Source organism: Ambystoma mexicanum, chromosome 13, assembly GCF_040938575.1.
Source record: "Ambystoma mexicanum isolate Mex_15411 chromosome 13, UKY_AmexF1_1, whole genome shotgun sequence".
Classification (NCBI taxonomy): Eukaryota; Metazoa; Chordata; class Amphibia; order Caudata; family Ambystomatidae; genus Ambystoma; species Ambystoma mexicanum.
In genome coordinates, this window is record NC_090938.1 from 442,266,226 (window position 1) to 442,285,533 (window position 19,308).

Genomic DNA, 19,308 nt, shown 5'->3' on the forward strand with positions numbered 1-19,308 from the left:
TAAGCAGGTCCGCCGGCTATAATCCATGGCGGTCCGCTGTATTCCGAATCCAGTTCAATGTTCCGGTTCGTGTTAGGGCTTTCGGGCATTTGCAGGATGCCTGTTTGGAGGGGGACAGCTCCACGGCCCCCTTGTAGGTTAGAGGTCTTTGCTTGTGGGTTTTGGTGAGCGTGCTGAGAAGGCTGATTTATTGTGAGCACTCTGCGTACTTGCTGGAGTCGTTTTCCAACCACTCATCTGTCGCATAGTATTTTATTTTATTTTTATAATGTTTTTCTTTCTGGTCTGCTGTGGGACTGGCAGCTCTTCAGTCTCTCCCAGGGAATTGGCTTACTTGTTCTTTCACCTATGTGCATGCTGGATATTGAAGTCCTACGGGACAAGAAAGAAGCTGGCCAGCATTGTGCAATACAGGTATGGGCCAGAAGTGATTCTCCATTCAATCATGGACGTACAGGTAGAAAGGACAAGAACTCTGCCCCTCCACACTCTCATACTGTGCTTCTGGTGCACGACTGGCTCCGGTTAAAACCCTGGTGGTCCTCCCACCCCAGGCTGAGAGGGGTCTTCATTCCCTCTTGATAGGGTCAGGTCTCTGACACACAGGGTAGCACTCTGGTTGTTTGCAACCCTAATCCTAAAGTAGTGCCGGCTGGTGAATATGCCCAAAGCCTGGAATGCACCTTCAGATTCCACTGTGAGTGGAAAACCATGCAAATGTGTTGGGGTTACTCTACCTTGGAATACAAATAAATGGATGGAAGGAATGTGAAGTGACTTTGATGGGTTCTGTTTCTGAGATGTTACAATTCCAGTTTACATATATGAAATTGGTATTATTGTCTATTAACAATGTCTTTCCTCTCTGCTTGGAGCAGAATAAGTACCTTCTTGCCAGCTTGAGCTGGAGGTCTCCTGAAGTTATAGCTCGATAGTTTAACACATGCTTTTGGTAGACTTAGCCGATACTAAATGATTTTGTATGATACAGTGCTGTATATCTTTAAATGATTCATTCTGCTTCACTTCCTTTTGAAAGTGATATTCGTACCATCTTGTAAAGCAATGTCTCTTAAACTCGCTCTCTCTCTCTCAACAGCGATGTTATTACGGAACTTGAACATTTGAACTTTATCAACACTGATGTGGGACGCTGCCGTGCCTGGCTGAGATTGGCACTGAATGAGTGCCTGATGGAGTGCTACCTGATCTTGCTGTTGCGCGAGCGCTCCAGGCTGGCTGATTATTACCAGCCTATAGCCCTGTTGCTTGATGTTGAAGATGTTGAAGTTATCCTTAGCTATGTGCAGGGTTTATCCTCCCTGACCTTTGAGCTGTCCTACAAATCAGCCGTTTTAAATGAGTGGACTATGACTCCACTGTCCCTGGCAGGGTTGTGTACTTCGCCAGAGTTACAGATGGACCCTCTAATCACCTCTGCTTCTCAGGCACCAAGGAAGAAATCATGGGACTCCATGTCCCAGTCCTCGGGATCTGATGACACTGACACTCATCACTCTGCCTTACTGCCCCACAGTCACAGTGGAAAAAACAGTAAATGTGGCTCCTCCACCCTCAGCCTTGATACCAATGGCTCTTCTCAGCTGTCTTCCAGTTTTGGCTCTGATGGTCTATCTACACACTCTGGATCCAAAAGTCCTGACAAATCGGAAGAGCTCTTGTCATGTGACACTGGTGTGGCAGGTGGGAACGTTGAGTCTGACACATCGTTGCAAGAGTGAGTATGTTTAGATCTTACTCTAATAAAAATGAAAATGGCTACGCTGTTAAGTCTTTACTATGGGGCTTTATTTGCAATTCCATATGCAGTCGTTGGTTATGTCTTTTTCCAGTTTTGCAAAGTTGAGTGAATGTCAACTGGTCTTGTGTGACATCATTCTGCTATTTTTGTTTATCACGCTGTGCGTGGTCCTAAGAAATGAAGAGGGGTCACTTTTCAGATGGGAATTGAGGGGTGCGAAGCAAATGCAAAACCTTTGTTGTGATGGGTGCAGGTCGGAAGCATACAGGTCCTATGTGCTGATCTGCTTTCTGTGAATTTGGTGCAGACACTAAGTATGTTATTCAAAGGGGAGAGCTTGAGATCTGATAAACTCCAGCGTTTTGTTCTAGTTGCTGCTGATCTGGGGGAAGTGCGATACAGCTAAAGAGGACCTCTTAGTCATAGCTCAATATGTTGGGGGATTTGCTCTTGTGAATAGAGGGTAAGGTGCTTGGTAATCTTAGAGGGGTGTGTGGCAGGCATGGTATCAAAAGTAGACAGACGCAAATGAACAGTTTCGAAAAACTTTAAGTTTAGAAAGGGGGTTGGAGACTTTTTAACTGGCCCTATCTCTATAATGGGAGTAGTCTCGACCATCAACTAAAAATAACTAGTCTGTCAGTCTGGTCAAAATATAGAAAGGTCTATGTCAAAAACCTAAGCTTGCCCTCACGCTTTCACAAAACTAAGTGGTGGGGTAAGTCAGAATAAGAGTGCATCAAAGTAAAGTCAGGATGGTAATGGAGTTGAATGACACTCCCTTCCCCGAGTTTGAGTAATAGCTTGGGTGGCTAGTTCCAACAAGTAGATAAAACAGTTCTTCCAGGCTTTCCTTGCCTGGCTTGGATTTCACACAGTTCACGAAACTCAATTCTAGTTTGTCACAAAGTTCAGTATCATAAAGTTCACCCAGGCTTCTCTTGCCTAGTTCGGTATCGGTCTCTTAAAAGCCATGCACTCTCAGGCTCCCCTTGCCCGATTCAGGATTCACAGCAGGGTTCCCTTCCCCACCTGTGATTTGCCAATTGCTTTCTCAACAGGGTTTCCTTCCCCAACAGTTCAATAATTCTTCAAAGATGTACCTTGCAGAGACCTTCTCAAACTCACTGTATTTGTCAGCCCTGTGCGGATCACTCTGTCAGTGAGGCTTTTATACATCAGGATACAGTAACAGACGTTTGCAAATGCACAGTATCTTACTCAGCCCGGTGCGGAACCACTCTGTTACTAGGCCAGTGCCACAGTTTGTGCTTCGCGCGCCACATTTCACTTTAGCTGTGCCCTCTGCACGGTTTCACAAATCTCCTTCCGGGTCTTCGACCCTCTTTTCATGGACTTGGCACACTCAGTAATACTTAGCTCACCTTCGCTTGCACCTACCCCCTTGGCCAGCTTCCCTTCCTTTTGGAAAAGCTGCTTTAGAATTTCTCCATCAAAGTCTCTAAGTTCGTGTAAACATACATGCGTCCTTGCCATTGCCTTGTTTCTTAACCGTTTTTCTTTAATATACAATTGAAGCTTTCATTTCCAAAGCATCTCTCATCACGTGCATATTCTTGTTTGGTACCCTTGTTTCTGAGGCTTGTGGATCTGCTTAAATCACATGCTACGCATAGGCCGACATCTAGTGTTAGCCGCAGAGTATTACATTTTTGTTTTTTGAAACTCGAAAAGGGACGTCGACGGGGCGTGCTAGTAATACTATCCCTAGTGTTACGTCCACTGTACCCATGGTCTTACACGCGACAAGGTCCCTCAGATTGTTTTTTTCCGCCATCCTAGTCGGATGCAATTTGCGGAGTTCCTTCTTCTGGCTAACGCCATTACTTATACAAAGTTTAAAGTTGGACTTTCCTTCTGTCCTTTCGATGATAGTGCACCGCAAGATCTCCGGCGACAGCTTTCAAGGACCAGACCATTCGCCGACAACTCGTCTCAATGAATATTGTCTGCGGCCTACCTAGGCCCCAACAGGCCTCTCCCCTGTACAGAAGTGAGAGTGGGGGGAGGTCCTAATCCATCTAATTTAGAGAATGCCTATTCCCCTATACTTCTTTTTATTCCGTCAGGCTGATAACTTTCCATACTATGGAAAATGTACCATTTAAATTCTGTCCTTCCTGTAACGGGAAGTTTCCCTGGAAGGATTCACTCACCGTGTGTAACATTTTCCTCCCTAATGATTGTTATGAAAAACAGTGCAAGTCCTGAAGACTGTTTCGGCCAAAAAACTTTAAAGGACCAGAAATCTAAATGCTGGGCCCAGCACGCCATGCGAACCGAGGCCGCCGTGGACATCGAGGGAGCCTCCAGCGATGGCAGCATCAGCGTCCTTAGTGACGGTGGGGGCTAACGGGACCAGATGGATTCCTGCATATGAGCCCCCAGGCAGGCTGTCAGTTCGGCTACGGAGACGACACCCAGCTGCTCAGGCACTCTCACTGCATGCCACACTAAACACACCACACATGGGAGACAGTCGACCGCGTTGTCAACCAATAAGCCACACGCAGTGTCAAATGGAAGGTCTGAAAAATCTGTGTGCTCTGGGGCATCGTGTTCATGATCACCTTCATGATCACCACATGACAGGCTCCCCCTGCCCCCAACCCCCCCCCCCCGGAAACAGACGTCAAAGTCAGTTTCCAACACTGCAAGCAAATCCGTAAAGTCTTCGGGTTCCGCCGAACATGCGTCGAAAGATACTTCGACGGCCCAGGCTAAACACTCATCTTTAAATGAACTCATTAAAAAACACGTCTCTGACAATCCTTCACACCCCTACCCTCAAAATCACAGGGTTCAAAAGACATGGAATACTCTGCTCCTAGAGGCACCCTTTCAGGGGCAATGCACTGCAAACAGCCTCCCGATCCAGAGCCTTTGCCTGCACCTGTTTCCACAGTGTTAACAAGCTCCTCCCTATAGACCCCGGAACAATTTGTTAGGGTTATGAGTAGAATATCTAGTTTTGTTGATATTTTTGTTTTTTTTTGTTTTTGGATCAACACTTAGATCAATTTACCAACCTCCATGGGCTCACTCAAGGCGAAGCAGCTAACAAGCAGCCAGACGCCAAGAGCCCGCCTGGATCTAACGCAACCTAGTACATTTACCTATCAAGACATGTCTGATGACCTATACTATTATGACACTCGAGGTTCCCTATATCCTGGTTCATTAGCAGACCAAGGGGGACATGGATACAGATCAATACTATTACGACGATGATGTATACATCATCCAATCCCCAGACCATACTGACCAAGCAGTGGGTGATTCCCCTGTGGAAAACCAGCTGCAGTATAATCTTCTTTTAAAAGCTGCTGAACACTTTAAAATCGATACCCTGGAGGCACAAGTCGATAAATTCTTTGTAGAGGATATCCTTGTGGATAAGAGATCTTCAACACAGTTCATTCCTCTGCTCCGAACTGTCCAAAGGCACATGCAACCTTCTTTACTTACCTCCAATCTGACCAGGGCAGTCAACCCTCTCATTGAGAAAAGGTTTAGACAAACCCCCTCAAACCCATTCTATATTAGGGGACCGTTAAAGCCATACTCTCTAGTAGTGACCACCACAAGAAAGAGTGGGCGCAGCTTTAGCCTCTGCCGAAGCCGCCCCTGACAAGGAGAGCAAAGAAATGTGCACCCGAGGCAGGAAAGTAGCTTCCTCGGCTGCTTACCAAGTGAGAATAGCCTACAACACTAGGCTACTGTCGAATTATAATTGTCACAAGTGGGATGAGATCTTGCAACAAATACACTCGGCCCAGAGCCCCTAAAACACAGCTCTTACAAACAGTAGCTAAAGGTAGACTAGGTAGCAAGCTGCATCCTAAAAAATAATCTAGATGCAGCAGACTATGCAGGGTGGATGGTTGCTGAGGGTACCCTCATCAAACGCCATGCATGGCTACTTAAATCAGGTTTCAAGCTGGAGACCCAAGCCACCCTTTTGAATATGCCTATCGAGCACAACGCATTATTTGGTAAAGCAGTCAAGAGCGCACTAAAAAATGCTAGAGAGGAATAGGACACCCTCAAATCCTTGGGACAACTCACAAACAAACCCTTTGTGCAGATAGGCGGCTTTAACACCTGCAGTTTTAGAGCACAGCACTCTCAGCGTTCCTCCAACTACAACCACGGCGGGCAGAAATTCCTTCAATATTTTGGGTCATTTATTTTCATGATAGTTTTTCAATGTTATTCTTCCAGTCCCACAATTTTGCTTTTAGTTTAAAATCATTGACGTATCTTCAAATGATGCACTGTCACAGATGGCCTCAAGAATGCAGTTGAAGGTATTTTTTTTTTAAATGTTTAGCCGTCCCTCCCTCTCATCTCCTGTGGGTTTTGTATAAACCATGTTTATTAGGCTTTTTGAACAACAAGGTCCTTAAAATGATGCAGAAAAGCACTGAAAACCAATCCACCCTATGATCCTAAGACAATCCTGTGCCCCCGTTCACCCACCCTGGTCCATGCCCACACCATTTGTTATGCATTTTGTACTAGTGCCTTTCTGCCTCCTAATGCTAATTACTACCCTACCACGTGTGGTAACTGCTTAGCCCCTACTGTATAACACTTGGCCTTTATGCATCCTATTAGAACAGCCAGACCTACGCTGCTAACTACGCATACCGAGTCCCAGACTTACTTAGTTAAAGTTGAACTGGCCCGCTGCTAATATGCCAGGCTGCCACATCCTCCATATCCTTATGAGACCTATCATCCTGCAGCTGTTCATTAGCTTAGTAGCCTACACCAACGCCACACTCCTAGCTGAGAAGAAATCACGCCCACATACCTTCACCAACATGATACCCATGCCTAGTATTCCTGCCCAGGCCGATCCCAAATACCAGTCTACAGGAGAATATACCATGATCCCCTGTACTACGTACATTAGAAATCTTAAACTACGTAGTAGACTCTCTAAAATCTACGAGCCGCTTACCAGATCACTACCACCTTCCAACAAGAAAACTAATTGTCACCTCACCACGTCATCCACTAGTGCCAAATGGCCCACTACTCTTCCTACCTGCAGCATCTCTGATATTGAGACTCCTATACTCATCTCCAAGGCACTAGCCCCTAATAACCCTACTTCATGCACAACCACAACTAAAGAAGATAACCTACCCTTAAAAGGAGCCCTCCTCAACGCTAGATCATTGGTGGCCCACGCTATCGACATAGCCGACCTATTTACAGGAGACAGCCTAGACTTCCTAGCGATAACTGAATCATGGTTACACAAGGCCGCAGGACCTGCACTTACGCTAGCCATCCCAGAAGGATACACGATTCTCAGACAAGACAGAGATGGCTCCCGATGTGGCAGCATAGCAATCATATCTAGAGAGAGCTTATCGCTGAGACTAGTAGCTCCACATGACCTGCAATCATGCAAATCCCTCTCTATCAAGCTACCACTAAAGAACTCCCAATCCCTCACCATGCATATAGTTGACAGACCACCGGGTCCCATTGGCACCTTTGAAGAGGATCTGCATAATCTAATTGATTGTAATATGAAACCCACTTCCCAATTACTGCTGCTTGGAGACCTTAATCTAGGCTTGAATGATCCTTCTGATAATCATGCTGTGCAAATAGCCAACTCCCTAAATGCATTAGGATTAACCCAAAAGGTAAACGCTCTGTTAGGAAAGATTTCGTAATTGTAGGTAATTGTCCTTCCATGTGGCAACCGCTAAACTTTTTGCCGTTGTTTTTCACCTTGTTCTCGACTTTGCCAGAGAAGTGCAGCCTTCTGCCGCACTCCTCTGGGCTTTCGCTCCATTTTTACGGGGAAACTGACATGCCCTTAAAACAGTCAGTACCGGGAAACGCTGTTTTCCGTAGTTTCTTTTATCATGTTGCGGCTTTCGTGCAACATGACGCAAGAGGGCACTGTAAGCTAAGTTACTGCTCTCTTGGGTCTCTAGCCTTCTACAGGCCCTAGATACTCTTTTAGGATTGTAACTGATCGGTGCAAGTGATTCACGGGCGGGAATGGTGGCAGCGATCGTTTCTTGTGTTTTGAGCTCCTATTGGCGTTTTAAGCGCGTTTCTCGCGCTTAGCCCAAAATGGTGGCCTGGTTCCCAAAATGGCCAGACCACGAGGCTCCTTTGTCCTGTCCGCTGACCGTCTTGCTCCCTTCACCTTCCCCAGGTCGAGCCGACCCAGGGCCTTCCTTATTTGGGCATGTACTTTCCCGCGAAACACGGATGCTTTCGCGGGCTTCTACATGCCTGGTGTGTGCCTCCAGGATGTGGGCTGGGATGTCTGGTCCCAATACACATCCTGGGTGCCAGAGAGTCTAGGGTGGTGTGAATGCCTGGGACCACCGTGGTCCGTGATTGGTCCACGAATGGTGTGAGTGTTGATGAGCGGATCTCCCATTGGGTCCCCTCCGTTTTGGCGCGAAGGGAACTGTGGATAAGAGGGGGCTGGAAACACCACTACGAGGTCGATCTCCTGAGTTCTCACGAACGAAGGAATACAGGAGCCAAGTATCCTGCAACCAAGAGGCTGAACCGAGGAATCGCTGGTGACCCGCTGAAGGAATGCTCCTCTGCACTACTGTCGCCTTGTGAAACCCTTTTCACCTTTGATCGAACCAGAAGGCCTGTACTGGTACTTCGACCCTTGGAATATCGGGAACAGCTATTCTCGGCATCTTCACCATCTCCTGCTAGTAAGCCTTCGGAAGCGTCTCTGGGCCATCCAGCAGACTGACCAGCCTACACAGGAGTCTTGCTCTGTAACCGCCGCCAGGTTGTGTAGTATTTCGAGTCCTTGTCACTCTCACACGATTCGTACACTTGGCGTTCCCAGGTCTGAAGTGAGTAGTGTACATTTGGCTCAGATGCACACGGCCGCTCCGTTGCCCTGCTGTGGTAACAATCTGTGCGGGTTCCTTCGTTTGGGACGTCTTTTACTCAACTCTGCTGCTGCAGACTCAACACGACGACGAGACGTCCCCTGCTCTTCTGAACCTGCCAGCGACTGAAACTGACGCGGAGAAGCCTGGGTCTGCTTGCATCGGGGACCGGTGAGTAGCATAGCTAGGAACTGGTCACCCTCCTGCAGGAGCCCATAGATTTTCCCCGCTGTGTCAAAACAGCACACCTTTCCGTACTCGCGCTCTGCTTCTGCCCACAGTGGAGGCTGCGCTTGAGTTCCGGAACATTGTTCTTCTTCATTTGTGCACTAAACTGAACTGCCTGATTTCCCTCGAAAAGACTCCCCTTTTGCCCGTTGGCACCAGCGTGTGCAGGTACTTTTGAGCACAAGGCTCCACTCTTCGTTGGGCTCGGACTTCCTTTTAGTTAGGTGCCTCTGAAGGCGGACTGGGTCTAAGCATTATTTTGCACTGCCTGTTTTCCTTCCCTTTTAGGTGGACTACACATTTCGTGCATATAACGCTTGAGACTTGTTGTATTTGTATATATATTGTATTGGTATGGTATGTGTTGGTTTACTAGAGTTGTATTGTGATTTCGCGCTACGGTCATTGTTTTAAAGGCCTTGGAATAAATGTGTATATATTTTTAATATAACACATGTTTCGAGTAGTTTGTAAGTGTCCTTGCTTTGTGTGCTCATTGCGGGCTTTCAGTCTCCCTCACCCCTCTTGAGACCTAGTCTTGACCGCCGCGATCGCTACCTTGATTGGTCTGGCTCGTCCAGAGGTTACCCTGTTCCAAGTAATTAGGTTGACCTTCTGAACTTCTGCGCCACCAGGACAGAGTTCAGAAATCCGTCTTAACACGCTCCCACCCACATTAAGGGTAGAACCCAGGACTGGGTAGCCGACCACAATTGTACAGCTACCGTTGCCTCTATCTCTCCCCTATCTTGGACGGACCATTTCCTCATGTCCATGACACTCTCCACCACTAGACAAAAACTCATGGCTCCCCAAGAAGCGCCACCCTGTCTAACCAGGCTAAAAAAGAATATAACGGCGGACAGTGTGATCCCTAATATTCTACCCACCCTAAATTCTCTGGCAGACAACCTGGTCCCAAGTACGTTGGTGCATGAATACAACAAGATCATGCTATCTACCTTGGACAAAGTCGCCCCTCTCAACCTGAGAGCTAGTAAACCTAAACTACATCTCAACAAGTGGTTTCTCAAGAAGCAAACCTTAGACCCACTTATCGCTACCAACTACCGCCCCATCACAACAGTACCATTTCTTCTTAAAATCTTGGATAAAATTGCATATTTGAAGATCCAAAAACACCTCGAACAGCACAAACTCCTAGGGGTTCGTCAATCAGGATTCCGACCGCTACACGGGACGGAAACTGCACTGACAGACCTGAAGACACAAGTTGATGAGCTGAGAGACCAAGGGAAAACGGCATCATTACTGCTACTCTATCTCTCGGCTGCATTCGACTTGGTTGATCATAAGGTCCTCTGTAGGCATCTTGATACAGCAGCCCACTTTTCTAGAGGTGCTGTTAAATGGATAGAATCCTTCTTGAGCGAGAGAACCACCAGAGTATTCTCTCCATCTGCAGCTGCGGACCCTACCCCTATCCTGTGTGGAGTCCCTCGGGGTTCTTGTGTGTCCCCCACTCTCTACAATATATTCACCAAGCCACTGTTCGATGATCTGGACCTTCTGGGTGTCACCTACACTAACTATGCAGATGACACTCAGATTCTCCTCCCGCTTTCCGGGGATCATGGCAAGGACCTGGCGCTGGTGAATCGAATTTATCTGATCATTCAGGCATGGATGGCCTCTAGCGGCCTATGCCTGAATGATGACAAGACAGAGCTGATAATTCGTTGGCTCCCCATCTAACCTCTCCAAACTAGGACACGAATATGCCTCTTTCATCATTGACGGCAATAATACCATTGTCTCCAAGGAGGTAAAAACTCTTGGTTTCTACCTGGATGCAACGATGTCCTTTACCAAACAACTAAATTATCTAGCCTCTACCACAGCCTATACCTGTAAACTGATCAGAGCAGGCAGGCCCGTCCTTTCCAACGACAGTTGCCTTATACTGGCCAGAGCCTTAATTCTATCAAGATTAGATTACTGTAACGCCCTCTACAGCAGTGCTAATAAAACCATCATCCAAAAACTCCAAATATTACAAAACAATGCCATTGGAGCTGCACTAGGCATTAACAAAGAGTGCATATCTCTGCCTTCAAACGTCATCACAAATGGTTATCGACCCACAATAAATACAACTAAAAATCGCCTCTTTGACACAAAGTGTTACATAACGTGGAACCAAGCTACCTCACTGACAGAATATCCAGAAGAATTTCTAGTAGACCGTGCAGAACCATTAATACTAATTGTCTGGTAGTACCTAGGTTCAAATTGTCTAAGATTGGCGGCGTTAGCTTCCCGTGAAGGCAGCCAAACAGTGGAACTCCTTGCCGCACCTCCCCTACTCTTTCTTCAGAAAGAACCTCATTATACACCTCAACCTGACTGAGAATTAGCTCGCCTTGAAACTATGGCATGTCAGCACGACCTACCGTCAGATTGTGAATTGTGTACAGTTCCAACTACCTAGCTGTAAATTACTCTGCCTCTCTGTGCAATTCAAGTTTTGTATATTGTATTATATTGTATTATTTCAGATGTAAGGTAGACATTTTGTATTTTGCCTGAATATCTGTAACCTATTTAAGCTTCGCATATCCGTCTGCGCCCTGCTACTCCTGGGTCTGGTGCGCCTTATAAATGCAATAAACAAACACCCTCCCACCTTCTCCCTCCCCCCACTCATTCAGCCAGTGCTATATCCGCCTCCCTGCCTGAAGAACCCCATGCCACCCGCCCCCATTCACCGCTTGCCATTTTTCCGAGATTTGGTTGTGTTTCTGGGGACAGCCCCTATATCTGTAAACTCAGGCTTGCAAATCACAGCAATAGTTCATTCCTTCATGGCATGCCGAAATACTTTGTGCTGCCCCGCCCCATTCCCTTGCTACCTCCCTCTTCGCTACCACCAGTGCTGTTTTTACCAGACACTGTTCCCTGCGGGAGAAATCTATGCTTCCCCGTTTGGGTAGCAAACCAAGCTTTGGGCAGTCCGCCACCAGCTTCCCCAGGATCCCTGCTATTTCGCCTCTGATCGTACTCCAAAAGGGCCTGATCCTGGGACAACCCCAGATAGTGTAATGTGCCCTCTGCCATCCCGCATCCCAGACAGTTCGAGTCCACGGCGTGCCCCATCCCATATAGGCGGAAAAGGTATTGATTACTTGATGGTGTAGAAATCCCCATTCCTTTCAATTTCCCCTCTAGCAAGGTGGCCTCCAAAGGGGACCGCTCGCGGAGATCCCACTCCTCCCATTGCGTGCCTCAGTCGTACATATGTGAAATAGTCACTGTTGCGTAACCTATGGGACTCCTGCAGCTGCCCGAAAGAGGCCAATCGTTTCTGAGTGCGGATGCGTTTCACCTTCTGAATCCCTGCTGCGACCCAACCCTCCACACCGCCCAATTTACTCACCTCCAGAAGGTCTTGGTTTCCCCAAAGGTATGCCTCCACGGTTACCACCCCATCTGCCAAGGGCTGCAGACCATGCCTCAACTGTGCTGCGACTGGGTGCGGCATTGAGACCCTCCAGGGGTATCTATACAGCATGCGGTTCAGGGGGAAGAGTCCCCCATCCTGTGCATTTCCAGTTGGATATGCGAGGCCACCCTTTCCTTAGAGTCATTCATTCGCAGCCACTAGATGGGATGCCCAATAGTACTTTTTAACATCGGAGAGACCCAGTCCTCCCTCCCACACTGACCTAACCAGCGTAGATAAGACAATTCTTGGGACCTTCGTGCCCCACACCGCTTCCCTCTGCAGTCCCTCAATGACTCGGAACACCCGCAGGCCGACATTCACTGGGGTATTCTGGAGAACATAATCACCGTGAGTAGTGTCAGCATCTTAAATAGGTTGGCCCGCCCCAATAAAGAGACCGGAAGGGTAGCCCAATTGACGTCTGCTTTGGCTCTCACCAAGATTGGGTCAAGGTTATTCCTGAGAAAGCTGTGCTCCTCTGGGCCAATGTGGATCCCCATATATTTTATCGTCCCCTGGCCACCTTTAGAAGGCACCACGCTGGGACTGTCGCAATAGCCCCCTTCACCGGCAGTAGCTCTGACTTGTCCCAGTTAATACAGAGGCCACTATAGTTCCCAAAAGTTCGGGCTGGAGTCCCTGTGTTCCCCTAGATACACAAGGATATCGTCCGCGTATAGGGATGCATGATCCTCCCTTTCCTCAGGCCACTTAAAGCCCCTCTGATCCCAGGGTCTGCTCTGACTGCGGCTGTTAGGGGCTCCACTACCAGCAGAAACAGAAGAGGGGAGAGCAGGCACCCCTGCTGGGTCCTCCTTTGCTGTGGAAACTCTCTCGAGTACTCCGTTCGCCCGTACCCTTGCCGAGGGGGCAGCATATAACCATTTTACCCAGTTCTCGAATTTAGGCCCAAGGCCTAATTCTGCCGGACATTCATCAGGGGCTGATCAAATATATACATGTAGTCTACTTGACTTGATCAGTGCGTCACTCCTTTCATTGATTGGTTTCATGCGTTTGGTAGGTCTTTTCCCACGCAGACCCTCCCAAGTTTGCCAGATAGTCCACTCAGGTCGGTAAGATCTTTTGGTGTTCACAGCCCTGTTGGTGCTAAGTCACCCTTCTGTTCGACCGCCAGCTACTAATTCGCTTTGTTTGCCATGATCCGACACAAGTATATTTAGGATGACCGCCGCTCCCCAGTGTTTACACGTTGCCTAGCAACACCTTCTGTGATGCTGCGCAACACGATGGGCCTCAGCAGCCTACTTGCCGGGCCCAGGAGCAACGGAAGGCGCAGTCCGGCACCTCCCTCAGAAGGCCCCCCCTCAAAAGTCCAGAGCCTGTCTGTGCCTGTCCTTGCGTGGACGTGCCATCGGTCATACACGCTGCAAATCCCTCTCATGACCGACATCTGTGTACTCCCCTGTCCCTGATCTACTATTGTGCAATACTGTGTCTGCTCCCATTTGCCGCGCATACAGGGAGACGCTAGTCCTGCATTCCTCAGTCAATCTCACTCCCGCACACGCACAGCTACACGCTGACCCTCCTACAGTTAAGTCACCAGAGCCCGGGAGACTTACCAGCAGGTGTACGCCTATGCTGCCTCCCAGACGTAAGCAATTACGCCCTTTATCAACTACAATGACTTATTGTACGTAGATTTTAAGCCACTCCAGCCTTTGCTTTGTGAAGCCCAAAGTCCACTTCCAGTACATAGCAATTGCCCCTCTTTCAAAGCATATTATATCGGACTAATCAATTAACTTTGCTCTATAGACTCTGCACTGATGTTCCCTGCACAATCCAGGTTTTGATCACTGCCTATTACGTGACCTGTCGTAAAGGAGATAGCCCACTTTGCCTAGGGCAATCTATTCTATTGTACCCCATATATCGGCCTCTTTGCCTATAGTGAACTTGCCTGTGGTGACTAAATGTATTAGTGAACTTGCCTATTGTGCTGAATGTACTAGCCCACTGTGCCTTGCAAACTTGCCTATTATGCCCGAATGTACTAGCCTACTGTGCCCTAGTGAACTTGCCTATTGTGCCTAATTGTTCTAGCGCACTCTGCCTAGCGAACTTGCCTACTATGCCCTAGTGAACTAGCCGAATGTACTAGCTCACTCTGCCCAGTGAACTTGCCTGTTATGCCTGAATGTACTAGCCCACTCTGCCTAGCGAACTTGCCTACTGTGCCCTAGTGAACTATCCTCCTGTGTCTGATTGTACTAGCCCACTGTGTCCTAGTGAACTTGCTTATTGTGCCTATTGTGTCTGAACAGCTCTAAAGGGACTTTGCCCTCCATGCTTCCACACAGGGTGTTCATGGCAGCCTTTTGCAGATCCACCCTATCCCTAGCAGCGACCCTACACCTTATCCATCCCGGCACCTCAAGCTCTCTCCCTGCCAGTCTTCTTCCACCTTCCCCACCACACCAACGTCACACTTACATTGCCACTATGGGACACAACAGCCCTTTACAACCCAGCCTTCCTAACCATCCTATTAGCCTGCTAGAATGGATTTGACAATTTGCCTCACCACCCACACCCTGGAACCCATGTTCAGTAAAGGAAAGAAACCTAAGACTTGGCGCTAGGCTACCTCCTCGTGCGTCACCCAAAAGAAAAGGCCCTCATCCCGCACTCCTAACCAGTCACCACCCAACCTAAAACCTAGCTCAGATAAAATCCCCAAACCATCACCTAACCCAGCCGCTCGCCATACCATCAGAGGTGCCTTGATCAGCGCTCAATCCTTTATCGCCCATGCGCTTGACATTGCAGACCTCATCACCTCCAACGACTTACACTTCCTTGCCATAACCAAAACTTGGCTACACCAAGCAGCAGGCCCAGCTCTCTCTTTAGCCATCCCTGATTACAAAAAATTACAGGGCCTCAGGTAAAGGAGGCGGTGTAGCCTTCATCGCGAAAACATCCTTAGGCCTCAGAGCTACACAATCCACCAGCCTGCCATCTGCTGAACTACTCTGTCAAGATCCCGCTCTCAGCATCTCAAACCATCCTCGCACACCTTTTATACAGGCCGCCTGGACACATCTCCTCCTTCGAGGAAGATCTCTCCGACCTACTTACTAAAAATACCATACCTGGTTCTCAAATCATCTTGCTCGGAGACCTCAACCTAAGTCTGGGTGATCCTAATGACGCAAACGCCCTATCTTTGGAAAACACAATGACCCAGCTAGGTTTCAAACACGATGTCACAGACGCAACCCATAATACAGGTTGAACCTTGGATTGGTTAGCCGATGACAACTGCTCTATCTCCATCCTAAAAAGGAACCTACTGCCTGGTCCTTGTTCTCCTCCCAAAGCAACACTATTCCTACCGCCACTCCAGCCACTGTACCACAAACTTTCACCAGGAATAACCGCAACATTACGATGCAAAACCTTCGCCCTCTAATACAGAATATCCTTGACCCTACATTCTTCACAGACCTAGATGCAAATAAACTAGCCGACCTCTACAACAAAACGCTGGAGGCAGCAGTTGACAATATTGCTCCCATCAAACCTTCAAAAGCCAAGCCGGTAGCCCATCTTAACAAATGGTTTACCCCTGAATTGAAACTCCTTCGGAACACTAAACGGACAGCGGAATCCTCTTGGAGAAAATCAGCCAACTCCTCTAATAAAGCACTCTTTAGAGCAGCGGCCTCCACCTATAAATCAGCCATCGTCACTGCCAAGAAAGAGACTTACGACCTCTGAATACTCAATGCCAAATTGAGAACGAAAGAACTCTTCAATATCCTCGGGGAACTTGAGTCTCCTGACACACCCACAGAATCCTGCGTGAAAGATGCAGACTGGTATGAGAAAATACAAAAAGCTCTTGCAGATAAATTAGCCTTGTTCCAATCTAAAATTGAGGAAAAAAAGGACCTCCCTGACGCAAAACCCCAACCACTCTCCTCCCCAACTCATAAGACTTCCACCTGCCCCCCTTTCTCCTTCTCACCGGTCTCAGCCAAAGAAGTAGAAAACATCAAGAGTCTCAAACCATCCAATGCCAAGGGGATCTTTGCCCTGCCGCCACTATACAAGAAGGCCCAGCGAACTGGCCCCATTCATAACAGCCTTAATCAATTCCTCCTTCAAAACCAGTTCAGTACCAAGCAGCTGTGGGTCATGCCACCATTAAAAAAGAACAACCCTCTGGACCCAAACAACCCCACTAACTATAGACCGATCACTACTGTCCCCTACATCCTTAAGATCTTAGACAGTGGCCTATCTACAAATACAAAAACATTTGAAAGATAACAATCTCCTGGGCCTCAGACAGTCGGGCTTCAGGCCCAGGCACGGCTGCGAAACTGCCCTCCTGGATCTCAGAATCCAGATGGACGAAGCAAAAGACAATGGCAAACTAGCCATACTTCTGCTGTCTGACCTCTCGGCAGCGTTCGACCTCATCGACCACCAGATCCTCACAGAGCACCTGGTTTCAGCAGCCGCCTTTTCTAGTGAGGCAACAACCTGGGTACAATCCTTCCTCTCTAGATGAACTAAAAGGGTTTTCTCACCTTCGGCCTCAGCGGACCCTATCCCTATCTACTGTGGATTCCCCCAAGGCTCTTGCATATCACCAACCCTATACAATACCTTTTCAAAGCTCCTGTTCGAGGGCCTTGACAATCTGGGTGTCACATATACTAATTATGCTGATGATACCCAGATACTTGTCACGTTGTCAGGATGCTACGAAAAGGATTCCAAACTGATTAATGACCAATATATTGAAATCCAGGCATGGATGGCCAAACACAGCCTCTGCCTCAATGATGAGAAAACTGAGCTTCTCCTAGTCGGTTCCCAATTTCGCCTCAACATAATTGACCCACGCTATGCCTCCAACATCGATGGAAACCTAATCAAAGTGGCCAAAGAAATCAAAACACTGGGGGTATACCTGGATTCTACCCTCTCCCTAAAAAAACAAGTGAACGCCACAGCCTCATCAAATAAGCTTATCAATGCTTGCAAAGCTTACCTCTCACCGACGAGCTGCATCACTCTAGCCAGGGCACTTGTATTATCAAAAATGTACTATTGTAATACCCTCTTCCTAGGCGCCTCAGAGTGTAACTTAAACAAACTCAAGGTGTTGCAGAACAACGCCCTCAGAGCGGCTCTAAGCATTCCGCGGCACGCTCACATATCAAGCTTCAGACAGGATGCCTACCTGCTCCCAGTTTGGGACCGAATCACCTGGAGATCACTTGTCGTCATCCACAAATGCCTATCGAACACTGCCCCCAAGTACCTGGCAGACAAATTCAGCTTACGGCTATCAAATAGACCATCCCGGGCAATGTACACTCACTGCCTCACCATCCCTAAATTCAACCTAAAAAAAGCAGGTGGCTCCAGCTTCCCATTTCTAGCAGCCAAACAAACAAATGCTATGCCCCCAACCCTTAGAATTGAACCATCGTTCTGGACCTTCAAAGCTAAAACGAAGTCTTTGCTGGCTAGCAAGAATTGCTCTCGCGTCTGAACAATCTTTGTATTTTACCTGTTTTGGATACCTACATGTACCTTCTCTGCGACCATTCTGTAACCTGGGCACACACACTTATTGCTGTTATCCATGCCTGCATAATATGTAACTTCTTGTTGCCTGTTTTTCTTTAATAAAACTCTGGTGCCCAGTTACCTCAGGGTTCGCGCGCGGTACAAATAAAGAAACTAAACGGAACCCTGAGCTTTCAGGATCAGGCTTGCTAAACAGAACATAGATTGTCCCTGGATTTCCAAGCAGAACTAATAAAGCTGCAGCACAGAGAACCTAATTGACTGAGGTTTCAGCACATTTTCAAGGGACTATGAAAGCAGTGTGATGCACTGATCAAGTCAAGTAGACTACACATACATATTTTATCAGCCCCTGATGAATGTCTGGCGGAATCAAGCCCGGAGGACAGAAACTTGGACAAGTTGGGCTAGTGGAGGAGCAGAGAATTGCATATTTGTACATTACTCCCAATAGTGCATAATGGCACTTTTGGTTTTAATAGTTATGTTTCAAGAGATTAATTATTTTTCTACCATATGGATTTTATTATTATATTGCCTTTTGTATATGATAAATGTAGAATAAAATCAATTAATGATATTAAATATGTGGTTTCCCTTAATGTGATTTATATGTTTAGTTTTACTTTCCTTTTTTTTTTTTTTAAATCACATTTTATTGGTTTTATTACATACAACAGCTGGTCCTGTCAGGGCCAGATCGCAATAACAATAACGCTAGATGGAAGTCGAACTCAAATAGATTACAAATTATATATCGTATAACAGGTTTTCTACTGGAGTGTATCCTACATCCTGTGGTGTTATGGTTTCAGAAGTTCACACCATGTCTTCCCATCGTTGCCAAATCTTACCCGCTTTTTTGGGGCATCCTCTGGCCCTGTATACCCTCTTTTCTATGGCAATACTAATTTGTACATCCATGATCCACTGACCTACTTGCGGTGGGTCCGCTGCTCCCCACAGCTGCGCTATGTTCCTTTTAATTACAGCTGTTGCAGTCATGAAGCAGAGCTTTTCGTACCTTGACAAGTCTATCTCGCTATCTACTCCCAATAGCAGCAATTTGGGGTCTCTGGGAATAGTCTGGTTCAGGACCCTTGACAAGACATCACAACATTGCTGCCAATAGTGACTTATATCCGGCCATTCCCATAGTATGTGAAAAAAGGTTCCCTCCTCTCCTCGACAGCGTAGACTGTTAGGTTCTGCTATTTTACCCCAGCGGTACAGGGCTACCCTCGGCTAGTAGACTCTATGCAATATCTTCAGTTGTACCAGGCGTAGCCTAGCCGCTATGGCAGTTTCATGGGGTTACATTAGGATCTGGACCCAATCTTCCGACA

At 47.4% G+C, this 19,308-nt stretch overlaps 1 protein-coding gene across 1 annotated transcript in view; it reads left to right on the forward strand.

The window, feature by feature from the left end:
- PLEKHM1 (pleckstrin homology and RUN domain containing M1) overlaps positions 1–19,308 on the forward strand; it is a 351,512-nt gene that overhangs the window by 127,933 nt on the left and 204,271 nt on the right. The window contains exon 5 of the mRNA XM_069634062.1: positions 1,100–1,738. Coding sequence (XP_069490163.1) covers positions 1,100–1,738 — 639 coding nt within the window. The remainder of the gene's footprint in view (positions 1–1,099; positions 1,739–19,308) is intronic.